The sequence below is a fragment of the Rousettus aegyptiacus genome, unplaced genomic scaffold (assembly GCF_014176215.1).
Source record: "Rousettus aegyptiacus isolate mRouAeg1 unplaced genomic scaffold, mRouAeg1.p scaffold_m13_p_1, whole genome shotgun sequence".
In the NCBI taxonomy this organism is placed as follows: Eukaryota; Metazoa; Chordata; class Mammalia; order Chiroptera; family Pteropodidae; genus Rousettus; species Rousettus aegyptiacus.
The window spans coordinates 120,017,635-120,034,781 of NW_023416284.1; the positions used below are offsets into that span (position 1 = coordinate 120,017,635).

At 34.7% G+C, this 17,147-nt stretch overlaps 1 protein-coding gene across 1 annotated transcript in view; it reads left to right on the forward strand.

The window, feature by feature from the left end:
- Window positions 1-17,147, forward strand: part of CD109 (CD109 molecule) — a 104,205-nt gene that overhangs the window by 55,749 nt on the left and 31,309 nt on the right. The window contains exons 9-19 of the mRNA XM_016141681.2: window positions 1,611-1,707; window positions 1,972-2,095; window positions 2,790-2,899; window positions 4,979-5,203; window positions 6,060-6,161; window positions 6,248-6,310; window positions 7,535-7,711; window positions 8,751-8,903; window positions 14,338-14,412; window positions 14,938-14,998; window positions 16,566-16,704. Of these exons, the coding sequence (XP_015997167.2) occupies window positions 1,611-1,707; window positions 1,972-2,095; window positions 2,790-2,899; window positions 4,979-5,203; window positions 6,060-6,161; window positions 6,248-6,310; window positions 7,535-7,711; window positions 8,751-8,903; window positions 14,338-14,412; window positions 14,938-14,998; window positions 16,566-16,704 (1,326 nt within the window). The remainder of the gene's footprint in view (window positions 1-1,610; window positions 1,708-1,971; window positions 2,096-2,789; window positions 2,900-4,978; window positions 5,204-6,059; window positions 6,162-6,247; window positions 6,311-7,534; window positions 7,712-8,750; window positions 8,904-14,337; window positions 14,413-14,937; window positions 14,999-16,565; window positions 16,705-17,147) is intronic.

The window sequence follows — 17,147 nt, forward strand, 5'->3', positions numbered from 1 at the left end:
TAAATGGAGATAATCATGCTAAGAGAAGTAAGTCAGGTAGAAGAAGCTGAAAACCGCATGATATTGAAGAAAGGCCTGGTTGGTACCCCCTGTAGTAAAGGCCTCACAGTATCCCTGGCTTCACTTTTCTTTGCCCAATAGCTTAACAATAGATTGTCCCCAGCAGCTTGACCCAGAACTTGGAACGTCCCCTGCTATAGAAAGTTGCCCTGAAACTTATGATTAATGTCCTTATGCTTACTGATCACAGTCCTTCTGGTCTAGCATTCCTTTCAGACTCCTTCCACCTTTGTTCCTGGGTTGCTGATGCCACTGGAGTACCATGTTGCCAGGGGAACAGCTCCAAGAAGCACAACAGATCCCCCCCACACCCTGCCCATGGAACCTTCAAGTAGCTCCTGGAATAATGCCCAGATTTTCCCTTAAATACAATAAGCCAGACTGGGAAAGGAAGGCCGTTTCAAAGGTGTTAACCTGCTGCCTTCTCAGATCACTGGTGCTCTGACAATAAATATGTATTCTAAATAAGCTCAACTTCTGTCTCAGTCTATTGACTGAACGGCACGTGAAGCACGAGGCCCGGACTCAGTTGCCCTCTGCCTACACTATCACTCATATGTGGGTTATAAATCTAAAAGCAACAAACAAAAGTGACAGACAAACAGAGACTCAGGACATGGACAATGGACTACCATTGACTTTTGAATTGAGTTGATCCAGACGTGGGACTGTTTCTTTGTTTACCGAATGGATTCAGGAAGCAGGAACTACTGTTAGATTTATAGAGTGCAAAGCAAAATTGACTTCCACGTTTGGCTGAGCACTTCACAATAGAGAAGGAAGGAAACCAAGAAACACACTTAAAAAAGGCTCTCTGGCAGTAAAATGATTTACCAAAGATTGCCTTTCCTTCACATGAAGAGACTTTCTCATCATAAGAGGGGACAAAATTAATACATAAAATGCAAAGCAGCAGGGATGAGATTTGACTCAAGAAGCTAATTTTGGTACTGTAGATTAAAAAAAAAGAAACCCACTGTACTCTTATTTTAAATTTTTCTGAAAAATCAACAACTTTTGAGGGCCACAGGCCTATTTGGTGCCCTAGCATATTTGGTTTAATAAGCACTCCTAATTAATATCAAAACATGTAGCAATGGGCCATGGTGATTGCATTTTCAACTACCATTTTAAAATGGTCAAAATCTGTGAACTCTGGGCATACAGTTAATGGGCTAGGCTAGACTTCTGGGATAAAAGATTTTCATAATCTTTTTAAAATCGTCAGACAGGCAACTGCCACTTTCACCTATCAGATTATCTCTGGGGTGTCTAAGGTGCTTAGGGGCTGGTAAATTGTGTACCAGGAACTGTTGTGAGGTTTGGGGGTTAAAAGTCTTCCCATTTCGGAGACTTAATTTTAAGGATAACCTTCTGTTAAGGACATTTCTAATTGTGTTTAGTTTTAAAAATTTATAGTAAGAGTATGTTTTTAATGTACTTCTAGTTGGATCGCCAGTGTATGCTATTGAAAGTAATATTTTCATTGTATTAGTTTTGTAATATAAAGTTGAAAATGTAAAAAAAATAAACCATTTATTTTTTTTCAGGTATACATATGGGAAGCCAGTGAAAGGAGATGTAACACTTACATTTTTACCTTTATCATTTTGGGGCATGAAGAAAAATATTACAAAAAAATTTAAGGTAACTTTTACAGATATCTTATAACTTGTGATGGGGAAAACCACAATTGCACTTTTCCCAGAGTGATATTTGTACTAAGTTAACAAAAAAATTGAGTGTAAGAAAATCAACAGCTTTTTTGTCATTGGACAGTGAGAATCTAACCATTTATCATGACTAAAAGAGAACGCGAGCCTTCGTATTGTTTGATGTAATTGAGTTTGAGTTTTCTAAAATTTGAATTGCTAAAGTGAAGAATAAAATTGAAATTTTTTAACAAAACAGATAAATGGATCTGCAAACTTCTCTTTTAATGATGAAGAGATGAAAAAGGTAATGGATAATTCAGATCGTCTTTCTGAACCTGGGCCGGTAGAAATTTTAGCCACAGTGACAGAATCACTTACAGGTTTGTAGACTTTGAAGTGAAGGTAAAGCTATTTATGTGGTGCTGCTCTATCATCTTTCTTATTATTACTACACGTTTATTTATGAACGTCATTGCTTTTCTAGAGATGCCAAGTAATGCTGAAATTGTCATGACTATTTTAATTAATCTAGCTTGCAGAATGTTTTCAAAATTGAAGGGAAACTTATTTTCTATGAAAGTCTGTACTTCAACCACATTGATAGATATTTGTAATTTTTTCCATTTCTATTCTTTCTTTTCAGCCTGAAAACTATATGGAAAAGCTTACCTTTTCAGCTGACTAACTATTTTCCTTTTTTAAATCACTTAGCATCTTCTGAAATCATACCTGTTCCAGACAGTTTTCTCTTTTAATAATAAAATAAAGGTTAATTACTTGGATCTTTCTGTTGCTATTTCAACAGCTTTCACCAATCTCTGAAAAGAGCAAAAGACTACATTATCAGTGGCCTTCATCTGTGGGTGCACATGTCTTTGATGGGGGTGGCAGTGATGGTGCTTAGAAGGGATCCATTGAGGATGTAATAGTTACAGAAGCCAGTGTGGGAATGAGGATTCTGTGCCCTGATATCTTAACCTTTTGGGGAATTAGCTCAGATGGAGAAATTTATTGTATAGAAGCTATTGGTGAACTATAACTTTTGCTTTCTAAATGATGCAATTTCCGAAACAGGTATCTCAAGAAATGCAAGTACCAATGTATTTTTCAAGCCACATGATTACATCATTGACCTTTTTGATTATGCTACTGCCTTGAAACCATCTCTTAACTTCACAGCCTCTGTAAGTTATCATGTTTTTTAATGATCTAAAAGCATTAAGTTCAATTTAATAAAACAATGGGAAAAAATATTTTCAGCATTTTTAAAAAAAATTAAGCCAAAGGTAAATAGATGCTTTTCTCATTTAGATGTATGAGGTATATAGAGTTGTTTCCAAATGACCTTTATCTAATTTTTCTAAAGATGTAGTTTACAACAAAAATTTTTTCATCAAAACTTATTTAATAAGCAGTTTAAATTAGAGCTGGATTACTACATTGAAGCTTTTATAAAGTATCGAAGGACTTAGATGCTAGTAAAAAAATTTTCTCAATTTTTTCGATGTTTATAATGAATAATTTTAGTTCTAGTAAAGATGTAGCATTAAAAAGTTATTGACAAAGCTGCTCATTTTTTTTTTGAGGGAATATTAAACTAACACTTATTAACTGAATGAATTTTTACAGTGTGCAAGGCATGATGATAGATTGGGTTTAAGAGCTGAGAAAGACTTAGTCCCTACCCTGGATTCACAGTTTTTGTGATGGTAACAAGAAAATATAAACATAGCTATAATGTAAGGCAGGATAAGATCAGTGTCATGAATAAATTTCTATAGGGTTTTAAAATAGGAATTGACAACCTTTTTTTGCAAAGGGCTACATAGTAAATACTTTTAGTATTATGTGCCATATGGTCTCTGTCACAACTGCAGGACTCTGTGTTGTACCATGAAAGCAGCCACAGCTACTTTGTAACCAAGTGAGGGTGGCTGTGTTTCAATAAAACTTTATTTACAAAAAGACTGAATTTGGCCTTCTTGCCTGCCATAGTTTGTTGACCCTTGGTTTAAAAAAAGGAGATGCCACTTGTTGAATGAATCAGGAGAAATTTTAGATAGTTCCTGATTTCAATGATCTTATAACTTAGTTAAAGAAAGGTAAATAAATAAAACCAAAAACCAAAAACCTGAAAACACAAGCTTTGTGTTTGGTTGCAAATGGTAACTTCCAAATGAGTAGAGAGAAACAATGAGAGTTCTGGAAGGAAGAATTAGCTTCGAGATAGAGATGAGGGATGCTTATGGAAGGGGAATATTTAAGCTACTTGTTAAAAGACCAGTAGGATTTAAAATGTTTGGGTGTGGGTTTGGGAGGTGGGGAGCAAGATGAGCTGAGACACAAGGTGAGAGCGCTGGTTGTCAAGTTCAGGGTACATTCAGGCAATAGTGACTTAACCACTGCAATTGCAGCATGAGCTTGTTTCCGGGAGTTATGAGAGAGAAAAGAGGAAGCGATGCTTTGGGGAGTTGTAGAAGATCTTAAATGGCTCACATATGGTTTTGAACTTTATGCTCCAGGCAATGAAGAGCTGAGGAGCCTTGTAAACGTGGGAGAGGTATGGTGAAGGCAGTATTCCAGGGAGACTGATCAGGGCCGTGTGCAAAAGATGGCAGCAGTCCAGGTGTGAGGCGGTGAGGAGCTTCCTGGCCATGGATGATGGAGTGGAGAGGATGTAGGAGAGTAGCATAGGACTTGGTGTACATTAGCTTTGGGAGGTGGGAAGAGGAAGGGAAGATTCAAAGATGTTAAGTCTGGAAGAATTGTGTTATTAGCAAAAAAAAGAAAGGCAAGATGATTGCTCACTTTTAGACGTACTAAATACAAGTAGAAATACAAGTAGAAATTTCCTACAGGGGACTGGAGGTATTGAATATGGTTGGAAGTATGGATAGCTGAGGGCTAAGAACTTTGAGGAAGAGAGAACAGATAATTGAAAATTTGGCCTTGACAAATCCTCACATTTAGGGAGAGGGAAAAGGAAGCAAGAAGGACACTGAGAGGATGCAGAAAGAGGGGTAAGAAGTGAAAGGAGGTTGTTGTGGAGCCTCGAAGGTAAGAGAAACTATAATATCAAGAAGGGGGTGGTCAGAGGTGTTGGATGCCTCTGAGAGAGACACCACTGAATCCGGAAGTTATAGTGTTACTAATAATTTTTGAGAGTTCAGTTTCATGAGAATACAGATGGAGACTGGATCCAATTGAACTTAAATTTTTCGCTTCTTTTATTACCTGTTTTTAAAATGTGTTTTGACAATTAGGTGAAGGTAAGCCGTTCTGATGGCCATCAACTGACTCTTGAAGAGAGAAGGAATAATGTAGTCATAACGGTGATACAGAGAAACTCTACAGACTATGAAAGGAGATTGAAGAGTGGAAATGAGGAAATAGAATCTGTCCAGATCATAAATTGTACTGTCCCACAAAATGGAATCTGTAAGATTGAATTCCCAATCTTGGATGATTCCAATATGCTACAATTAAAGGTACCATCCGTTTCTCATCATTATGTTACTGCAACAACATCATTAAAATTGTGATCTTGTGGTAGTCCTCAACCTGTGGGAGGTCCAAGTTCACAGGAAGTGGATGCACGTTTTTATTTTAAAAAATGGAGAAAGTGTTAAAGTTAATTTAACAACAAGTAGCTGAGGTTAGACTGAATGCTTTTTTATAAATTCATTTTGAAGAGCACAGTAAAATATAGCAATCTGAAGATATGATGGAGAAGCTCCCCAAACTCCCAGTTTAGGTTGATTTTCAATCATTTGTAATTGTGTTTTGGCAGGAGCTGAAATGAAAGAGGAACATATTTTTTTACATTTATATTCCTTTGCTGACCTCTTTCCCAGCGTGGCTCATCTAAGACCCTCCAACCATTCCTGTTACCTTTCTTTTGGTGACGTGGCCCTGCCACAGGCGTGGCCTCTTTGAGTTTTACTCTGACTATTGGTAGATCAAGTGGGCTGATATGATTTCTTGCTTGTAAATGAGCTAGCTCTGTGTTGTGGAGAGAAGGAAAGGAATCCTTTTTTATTTCATTCTCTCTTGTCACAGTGTTCCCTGATGTAATATATCTTTGTTTCTGAAATAAGTTAGGACTATGCTTTTCTTCCTCTTAGACCATGATGATGAAGACCCTCTTCTGTGTTTTAAAGCTGTCACTTTCTTTATAATATAAGCTATAAAATGATGAAGATCCAGTGTCTAGAGAATGTATTTTTCCTGCATGAAAAGAAGTAAAAAGTGCATTCGCTTTTTAGTAATTGTTCAGCAGGTAGCATCTTTTCTCAAGATGTTGCTAAAAATGAAAATTTATATTTCTTTTTTCTTTGGTTATAGGCCTCTTTTCTTAATAGTGTGAATAGCATGGCAGTTCGTGATGTATTTAAGTCTCCTAGTAAAACATACATCCAGATAAAAATAAAAGATGGAAATATAAAGGTAATGCTTATAATCATTTGATAATTATAGTATAAATATACTCTTTTGCTATTAAAAATGAATATTAATTAAGATTTTTTTTCTAGGTGGGATCACCTTTTGAGTTGGTGGTTAGTGGCAACAAGCAATTGAAGGAGTTAAGCTACATGGTAATGTGTTTTAGAATCTTAATTTATGATCTATTACAGAATCATCTTAAATGGTATCTACCTTATGTCTAGACTAAACTTACTGACTTTTAAAATTCAGCCTCATACCTTTTGAGCCTGTCCTTTTTATACCGCAATCAAATAACCTGTTTTCTTTTTTTGCTTATATTTGCATTTCCAATTTAAGATGGATAATTAAGTCTTGCATTATGATAAAATTTAAATTTTAAAGTTTAAATCTGTATTGGATAAGCCATGTACCTTTATTGTAGGAAATTGTAAAATATCAGAAGAACAGAAAATAAAATAAAAATTGCTACCCACAGCCTCATAGTTTTGCTAATCCAGCTCTCCAGTGGTGCTCTGTATTCCTTCCACTCAAAAACAGATTTTTTAAACTTAAAAATGTTTATCCATTTATTTAAAAACATTTTAAAATTATACTTGGCATACAATATTACCTTAGTTTCAGGTGTATAACATCGTTGTTAGACATTTATATAGTTTATGAAGTGATCACCATGCTAAGTCTAGTGCCCATCTGGCGCCATACATAGTTATTACAATATTATTGACTATATGTACCGTGCTGCACTTTATATCCCCGTGACTAATTTTATAACTGGCAATTTGTATTTCTTTATCTCTTTTACCTTTTTTGCCTATCCTCTGCACTCCCCTCCCACTTGGCAACCATCAGTTTGTTCTCTGTATCTATGAGTTTGTTTCTGTTTTGCTTTGTTAGTTCATTTATTTTGCTTTTTAGATTCCACACATAAATGAAATTGTATGGTATTTGTCATTTCCTATCTGACTTATTTTACTTAGCATAATACCCTCTAGGTTCATAAAGTGACAAGATTTCATTTTTTTTATGGCTGAATAATATTCCATTGTATATATGTACCACTTCTTCTTTATTCATTTGTCTATTGATGGATGCATAGAAATTTTCCATATCTTGGCTAGTGTAAATAATGCTGCAAAAAATAGATTCTCAAATATAAAGCTACTGTTGCCTCAATCAGAGTTACTTTATCTTGTCCTTTTCTATTTCCCAGCTGTACTCTCTGTTGGTCAAGGAGGTTTTCTGGCATTCAAAATGATTTTGAAGTTGATTTAAGTTGAATTCGTGTATATAGTTAAAATTATGATAAATGTAGCTGCAGTTGACATTCTCACTAGTGTTAGCATAACATAAAACTTGTCTACTATTCTTTTCAGGTAATATCCAGAGGACAGTTGGTTGCTGTAGGCAAGCAAAGTTCAACAACCTTCTCTTTAACACCAGAAAATTCTTGGGCTCCCAAAGCCTGTATAATTGTGTATTATATTGAAGATGATGGAGAAATTATAAATGATGTTCTAAAAATTCCTGTTCAGCTTGTTTTTAAAAATAAGGTAAGATTAAAGTAATGATGTTTGAAAGAAAACTCTAAATTAGTGAATTCTGAGGAATGTAAGATTTCTTTTGAAAAGTATCATGAAACCAAATTGGCTGGAAATTTATATTCATTTCTAGACCTATCGTTAAACCTCTTCATATTTAGTTCCTACGTACACATGTGTCACTAAGTGAGTGTTTTTGAATATGGGATTATTGGGCACTGTGGGTTTTATTTGTAAACTATGATTTTTGGCTTTAAGAGTTGAACTCAAATCCATGAAGCTATTTCAGGATTTCTCAAATGGTGGAGTCAGTAGTGCTCTGGCATGGAATTCTAGCGGTAACGTAGAATTTGTGTGGTGTTGATATTTGTGTATGAGAGTGAAAGGAAGGGTTTGGAGGAGGTGAGGCCATCTGCAGTGATAGTGGAAGCAGAGCTGGGCATTGATTTATTCATTTCATCAGCCTGGAAACTAACCCAGGACAAATTTACAATAAGCTTGGCTACCTTGGATGTGGAGATCTGTGTGGAGTCTGGTTTCCAAACATGCCAGTGATTTTTATAGCCTGAGGTGCATAGCTTGCATAGGAAACCCCCTTGGAGTCCACTCTGAAATGTAACCTGATTGTGAAAGTGCCAAGTGGAATGGAATCATCTTATGCATATTAAAATGAGCCATTGTTGTCACTAAAAGCTGCTGCCTTCCCCAAGTTTGCTAGACACTGCTGTTTTCCCTTCAGCACTGGCTAGGAGCTGAGGTGTGAGGGATGGAGAAGGGAAAAGATAGAGAAGTGAAGGATAATATAGATTCATGCCACGGTAAGAAGTTCCATCACTTGCAAATAGTGTGGGATTAAAGGTTTATATTTAAACTTTTTTTTTTTAAATTCGTTTCCTTAGAGAAGGCTTATGTATGGTTTTAGAATGATCCCTGAGCCACAAAGCAAATGTAGAATTTTTGCTAGATTTTGTCATTGATCTTTTATTGGTGAGACATGTAAATAATGCTTTAACAAGTGAAATAAATTGATCTTATTCTCTCCTTTTCGTAGATAAACCTGTTTTGGAGTAAAGCTAGTGCTGCACCATCCGAGAAAGTCTCTCTCAGGATCTCTGTGACACAACCTGACTCAATAGTTGGGATTGCAGCTGTTGACAAAAGTGTGAATCTGATGAATGCCTCAAATGATATTACAATGGAAAATGTGAGTTTAGCTATTTTTCATTACAAAAACATGTTATAAGAGAAAAAAGAAACCATTGCATTATTTCATGGATCTAAAGGAAATTTCATTAGTTCCTCTTCAAGGATAAGTCAATAATCAGTACAGCTTCCAAATATAAAAGGATCTGCGTTCTAGTCATTAATGTTGGAAAGAGGCTTATGGGGTCAAGTTTCTTTGCTGTTTTACTTGAGAAAAGCCACTTGGTGTTTTCACTCATTTTCATACTTTACTTTAATGTAAGACTCTTCTAGAAGTACTAGGAAATTGACCTACCCAATTCTGGATGACATTGGGGAAAAAGAGCTTTCTATAATTTTGAAGTACTTTCTTTTTTGGATATACATAATGTTAATAATTAATTATAGATACCATTGAATCAGGAATTTACAGTATATTGAGGGAGTGAAATTATGTTGATCTGTAGAAAATTTACAAACCAAGGAGTATATGAACATCTAGAGTTACACTCATCCTCTATTCATTAGTATTTTATTTGTAAGTTCTTGGTATATCTATTGTCACTTAAAATCTAGATTGTATAACCGATGTCCATTAATTAAGAAAAGTGATTAACAACATGTTAGGAAGAAAGATACGTATATTTAGGCTCATTTAGTTATCTTGTTGTATATTTAATCTTCTTGAGAGAAATTATGCTTTTTTTTTTAGCCTATACAGCTAATTTTTCTCAGTCCCCCTCTCTGTTTTTTCAAAACTCTTTTAAAACCAATTGGTCATTTTTTTTCTCTTGACTTTTCTTAAATTCATGTTATTAAGTCTATAAAGTCTATAGCATCTTGCATTTGATTTGACAGAATATAGTATTATCTGTCATTTTATAGCTTTCTAAATATCTTTATATATTAGTTTGTTTTTTCTTCCCTATGTTTACACACATACACACACGCGCGCGTGCGCACGCATCTAGTGCTCATGCTCTGTGTCTCTCTCTACCTTTGTCTCTCTATCTCTCTATATAATTATATTAAATTTTGTCAGACATTAAGATTGCTACCCTAGCTTTCTTTTGGTTCAGACTCGCCTGGCATATTTTTCTATCTTTTTATTTCCAACCTTTCGTCAGTTTTTGTTTTAAGTATATTTCGCAGATAGCATATTATTGCATTTTGCTTTTGTTTTTAAATATAATCTGATAGTCAATACTTTTTAATAAGCTTACTTAATTCATTTATAAGTATGGTAATTCTTGTTCTAATTAGAATTTATTTCTGCTTTTTTATTTTATATTTTTAAATTTAGACTACTCATTTTATTTCTTTTTTTCTTCTTTCCATGGACTAGATCAAATTTCATTCTGCTGATTTTGGAAGTTAAACATTTATTTTTGTTCCTGTGGGAGATGCCCTTAACTCATGAACCATACTCATATTTATTAATTCTTATCGATTTCTGAAGGTTATCAATGTTTGCATCTTCATCTAACAAGATAAGCATTTTAATGTGCTCTCATATTCTTGCACATCCTTTTTCTTTCTCCCTTTTTTCCTACCACTTTTTCCAATCCTGGTCAGATTACGTTGCTATCGTACAGAATTTTAGTTTAGTGTTATTATTGATTGCCCTTCCAATCCATGTTTTCTCTTCATTTTTTAGTTTTGGAAATTCACATCCATTATTTCTTCATATATTTCCACTTCTCCAGTTAAATTTTTCTTTTTCTGGAACTCTGGTTATTATTGGCATTTCTTCCTTTCTTCGTATCTCTTAGTTTTCTATGTGTTCTATCTCTTTGTCTTTTCTGTATTTCTTTGGGAGAGTTTCTCAATTGAGTCTTTCTTCTCAATGATCATTCATCAGTTGTATCTATTCTACTTTGATCTCTTATATTGGATTTTTTAATGGCAGCGACTATACTTTTATTGTCTATTATTTTCCTTTGGTTCTTTTGTTCTTGTGTTATATTGATAATATTTTTCCTTATTTCTGTATGTATATTTACTATCTTTATTTTAAAATCTTGATCTGACTTATCCAGTTTTCTGCTTTACATGCTATATGTCTAGTTGGATGTCTTTTATGGTAGTTATATTTTTTGGATGTTTGGTTGATTTGGCAGCTACTCTGATAACGTCTGTTGGGGAAGACCGAACACTCCATTCCAAACTGTGTAAGTCTTGTGAATTTAAAGCGAGAAGAGAGAGCTGCAGGGACTAGATTTCTACTCTTGATCCTCCCTGTGTGCTGCCAGCTTCTGTTCTGTGTTTCACTTTTAAGCTCTTAGGGAAAAGCAGCACCAGGAAGAGGCAGTTTCTTGAGGTTATAATCTACCACCTCTGAGGGTTTGGAGGAGAAGGGGAGGAAGACTGAATGTTGAGGGCCAGTCCACATATTTTCCTCACTTTCTCACACCAGAAGGGCAGAGGTACTGACTTGGGATTATTGTCCTGACACCTGTACAGCCAGTTTGGGCTGCTGCTGCCACTGCTTATTTTGGCTGTGCAATTGCAAGGAATGATCTTCCCGAGGCTATCCACTGAAGAGAAGCAAGAGCAGAACTTAAAAACCTTTCCTTCAGTCTGTTATCTGACTGCTTCCTCTAGCAGCTTTCTGCCCTTTGCTTCCTCGTGACACAGTGATTCGATATGTCCTTCACCGTTCCCAGAGTTGCCTTGTCCCATGTCTTATGTCTCCTTGCTTTTGTTGTTTTTCTAGAGTTGTCTCTGGGGGACAGAGTCAGTAGCCTGCGATAATAGACCATTTCAGCTTTTTTCATTTTTTAACAATTTATATGGGCTGCTGAAAGGGACTAGATTGCCTTGGAATAATTTAAGTGTACTACATCTTGCAGGAATATTTTTCAGATACCAACTTTCCCCTCATTAGCCTGTGCTGCAGCTTTGGCAGTGCCTTCTTATTGAGTAAGTGAGAGAAGGAGAATATCTAATGAGATGGGCGCTTCTTTCTAGGTGATTCCATCGATTCATGCCTGAGTGTCAGCACAAGGTGATCTTGCATGTGTTTATGTTCTGTGGTAAAGTTTGGTTCATGGAATTGAAATCTTTTCATTATGTCTGGCTCTGGCTCCATTGTCTGTATTTGGGCTAATAATTACATTTGCCAGCTTGGAGATATTATGAAAATTTTCCATTTTCTCATTCTGTTCTGTTTTTTTTTTTTTTTTTTTTTTTTTTTTTTTTTGGTGCCTGTTCTAGCACCATGTTTGCTTTCACAGATGTGACAATGATTATTGTTAGCATAGCAGAAACAGTAGTTGTGGGTGTTTAATTTAAACTTGGTGTTTTTTGTAAAGTTGTACTAAGAATCTTTCATGATTTTTATTCCTGCCTTTGTGTTAATTTGGGTAGTGATAATGTAAATAAAGGAGATGTATCAAAATAGTTACCAAAGAGAGTAAAATATCTTAACTTTTTTATTGTAGTAAAATATATATAACATAAAAATACAATTTTTATTTGAGATTTTTCTTGTTTCTTGAAGTAGGCTTGTATTACTATAAATTTCCTTCTTAATACTTCTTTGGCCGTGTACCATAGATTTTGGGTCATTGTGATTTCATTTTCATTTGTCTCAGTTATCTTTTGATTTCTTCCTTGATCTTTTTGTTAACCCAGTTAGTAGCATGTTATTTAGCCTCCATGTGTTTGTGTGTTTTTCGGTTTTCTTCTTGTAATTGACTTCTGGTTTCTTACCATTGTGATCAGAGAAGATGCTTGGTATTATTTCAGTCTCCTTAACTATAGTGAGACTTGTTTTGTGGCCTAACATGTGGTCAATTCTGGAAAATGTGCACTTGAAAAGAATATATATTCTGTTGCTTTTGGGTGAAATATCCTAAAAATATCAGTTAAGTCCATCTGGTCTAATGTGTCATTTAAGACCATGGTTTTCTTATTGATTTTGTCTGGATGATCTATCCACTGATGTTAATGGAGTGTTAAAATTTTGTACTATGACTGTATTACTGTTGATCTCTTCCTTTATGTGCATCAATATCTGTTTTTATATATTTAGGCACTCCTACGTTGGGTGCATAAATGTTTACAAGTGTTATGTCCTCTTGTTGGATTGATCCTTTTATCATTATGAAACGTCCTTCTTTGTCTCTTATTATAGCCTATGTATTTTGTCTTACATAAATATTGCTACCTCAGCTTTTTTTTCATTTCCATTTACATGAAATATCTTTTCCCATCACTTTATTTTCAATCTCTGTGTGTCTTTTGATCTGAAGTGAGTTTCTTGTAGACAGTATATGTATGAGTCTTATTTTTTTAATTCATCTGGCCACCCTATGTCTTTTAATTGGAGCATATAGTTCATATCGATTTAAAGTAATTATCGATAGGTATGTAGTTATTGCTATTTTGTTAATTGCTTTCTGATGGTTTTTGTAGTTCTTTTCTGTTCCTTTCTTATTCTCTTGCTTTCTTCTTTTGTATATTGATGATTTCCTCTAGTGTTGTGTTTGAATTTCTTCTCTTTATTTTTCATATATCTCAGAGATTTTTGAAAAGTACAGTTTTTAAAAGTACAATTCAGTGGTGTTAATTATGCAATCATCACCACTATCTAGTTCCAAAACTTTTTCATCATGTCAAACAGAGACTCTGTAATTATTAAGCAATAATTCCCCATTTGTCCTTTGCCCCAGCCGTTACTAACCTTTAATTACTTCTGTCTTCATGAATTTGCCTATTCTAGCTATTTCATATAAGTGGAATCATATATTATTTGTCCTTTTGTGTCTGCCTTACGTCACTTAGCATAACGTTATCAAGGTTCAGGTTTTCAATTATTTTGGGTATGTACATAGGAATGGAATTGCTGGATCATATTCTAATTCTGTGTTTAATTTTTTAAGCAAATGCCAATTTTACTCACTTAGCTTATTTTACTCACTCATTGCAAATGTGATACCATTATTGAAAAAACTATTTCATTGATGTTATAATTTTCATTGTTTTAATTATCAATGAAGTTGAATATTTTTCTGCTTATGAATAATTTGCATTCTCTCCTTTGTGAAGTGTCTCTTTGCATTATTTTAAAAAATTTATTTAACTGGCATTTTGCAGAACTTATTTGAACCATCAAATTTAGCTTGTTTATTTCTGCCAAAAGTATGGGTCATTTTTTAAAATACTTATCTCTATGCATTGATCTTATCAACCATGACATTTAAGTTCTTCTTGGGCAAAACTCAAGCTCACACGTCTTAGAAACTCTGGATTACTGAATAGAGTGAAAATAAGTTTAAATAAGAAATGTAATTTAAATTGTGAACAAGGCATTCACATATTCATTATTCCTCATTGTATCAAATTTGGTGAGTATGTGAGCTGTGTCTTATCTAAACATATAAGAAATGTTGCAGAAGGTAGAAGAGGTTGATATGAATCTATCCATTCCATATATTTTATCTTCTCCTTAGGTGGTCCAAGAGTTGGAACTTTATAACACAGGATATTATTTAGGCATGTTTACGAATTCTTTTGCAGTCTTTCAGGTATGTTTAGTTTGCTATATAATTTGAAAAGATATTAATATATTTTATTATTGCAAACACTTTTAGAATTAATGATATGAATTATGAAACATTAACCTTTTATTAAAGGTGCGCTGAAGTGCACTGTGTTATATAAGTATAATTTGAAATGGAAAGATAATCATCCTTCCAGTTTGTAAAGCAAATGGAAAAATTCACTATTAGAGAAATTAATGGAATTGTCGTTCAATAAATATTTTCTTTCCTTCTTTGAAATGGCTTTTTATGCATATGAGTGTGTGTGTGTGTGTGTGTGCGCGCGCGCGCGCGCATGCCTGTGTGTGAGAGAGGGAAAGACAGAGAGAGACAGAGAGAATATATGCTCATGTATGTACCTACACTCTCAAAAATGAGCAAAGGAAACAAAGAAAAAGGAAGTACTTTAACATTTTGCATAAAAACAAATGAGCAAGAATTAGTTAGGAGTGTGGGAGACTGCTGTGACAATTTTGAAAGCATTTAAACTTTTAAAATTGTTCTTTCTAGGAGTGTGGCCTCTGGGTTTTGACGGATGCAAACCTTGTGAAAGATTACATTGATGGTGTTTGTAAGTCAAATGTGCAATGTGCATTTAAAATAGTTAAGTCTTCTCAGATATTTAAAGTTACTTATGTAGATATGAATACTTTCGGTTGAACATGGGTATTGTGATTTTTGTTTCTTATTCTCTTATCCTAAAATGTTTGGAGTTTAATGTACATGTAAGTATATCTGGGACATGGTATGGAATGTTCATCTGGGCTTCTGTCTGGATCTTTGAAATGAATGCTTTCCATTTGCTCTCTGTCATTCTTTGAGGTGGTTAGAATTTTGGACACACTGGAAGATCCTGTGGAGATTCCAGCTTGATGTAGTGAAGCAAACCAACACACAGAAGAGTGTGCTGGGGGCTGTTATGGGGAAAGTGTGCCATGAGCACACACAAAGTTCATGCAACCAAGAGGCAGAGCAGAATCATCTCTTGAGACTATCCTTCCTTTTTGCTTGGTTTCAGGCCCTTATCAGTGTCTCCTATAGCCTCTTAACTAACAGTTTTGCCTATCTCCATTTTCCTCCAGCTCTAAACCATTGTTCACACTGAGGCCAAGGTTATTGTATAAAACATGTGTTAGATCATGTCTCTACTTTATTTTAAAACCTTCAATAGGTCATCATTGCTTCAAGGATTCTGTCCAAACCCTTCATCATGGGATATATGATATTTTAAAATGTGGACCTAGTCATTCTTTTTTCCCCATTATATGCCACTTTTTTTTTTAACCTAATACTCATTGTCATATTTCAGACATGCTTTTGTACTTAGCTTACTTTTATTTTTTTCCTGCATGCGATACTCTTTATCTGGAGATTTAAGGAAAATGGAATTCAAAAAACAATGCATAATGCTTCCCCCTCCCCCCACTCCCCACCAAGCCATACTCTTTTCATCATTCAGATTCTGAGGAGAGTCAATCTCTCTCTGCATAATAGACATTTTACATATGTCTATTATCACTCTTATCATGTTGGCTACAGTTTTCTATTTATCTGCCTCCTCCACAGACTACAAATGGAGCTCATTGCATTCATCTTTGTTTCCTCGGTACCTGCTACAGTATAATTTTTTTACATTTTATTTTGAAAAAAATTTAGAAATATAGAAAAGTTACAGAAATAGAGATAGGAGATCCACAGTTTGTACGGCAATATAACTTTTATATTAGAATAAAACTAATATACTAGGTGATTGTAGCACCTTATGGCTGGTGGTGTGAATGGTAATCAGCATTCAAGAGCTAAAAAGAAGAAAAAAGTGGAGGCAGCTTTAATAATGTGAGAAATATGATTTAACTTATTATTTTTTAGCAATTTACTGTAAGTAGTTTTTCAGGTATTGGCTATAGGGGAAGGATACTTTTTTTTTTAGTTCTGGGTTGACCATAACTGACCACGCGGCCCTGGATATGTCACTTGATTTCTCCGGGTCTCAGATTTCTCATCTGTAAAATGAGAAGATTGGACAAGATGAACTCTAAAGTCCCTTTCAGCTGAGGGTTGTGGTGATTCTGTGGACTAATTTTATAATCATTCTTTACAGTGACTTTTTCCTAACAGTTGTCAATATTTATTTTTAGATGAAAGCGTAGCATTTCTTGAGGACTCCCTGGAGGAAAATGAAGGATACTTGGTAGATCTCTATGACTTCTCGGTTAGCAATCCACGTATCAGAAAGAATTTTCCAGAGACTTGGATTTGGCTAGACACCAACATGGGGTAAAAAGGTTTAAAGTTTTTTATCCATGTATATTTATGTGTGTGTGTGTGTGTGTGTATGTGTGTGTGTGTGTGTGTATACACACGTATATACATACACACATTTAGTATTTAGTGTTAAATAAATTTTGCCCTCTTTCTCTTTAAATTACAAAATAGTGTGATTAAGAACTAAGCAGACCAATAGGTTTTTATTTTAAAATGTTTATTATATCTACATCTTGTATTTAATAAAGCCACTTGCTGTTGTGGCAGTGAGAATGTCTTTAAGAGAAGATAGGCCTTTTTCTAATGAAGGGTGATTTTAACTTTTTTGAAGTCTCCTGGTTCTCTCTGGAGAAAAAATTGCTGGGAGTACATTTGTTGCCTTAGGGCAGGAAGTGCTCATGGTTACTCCCTCTACCTTGTGGCTCCTCATAAAACATCTGCGTGAGCCACAGAGA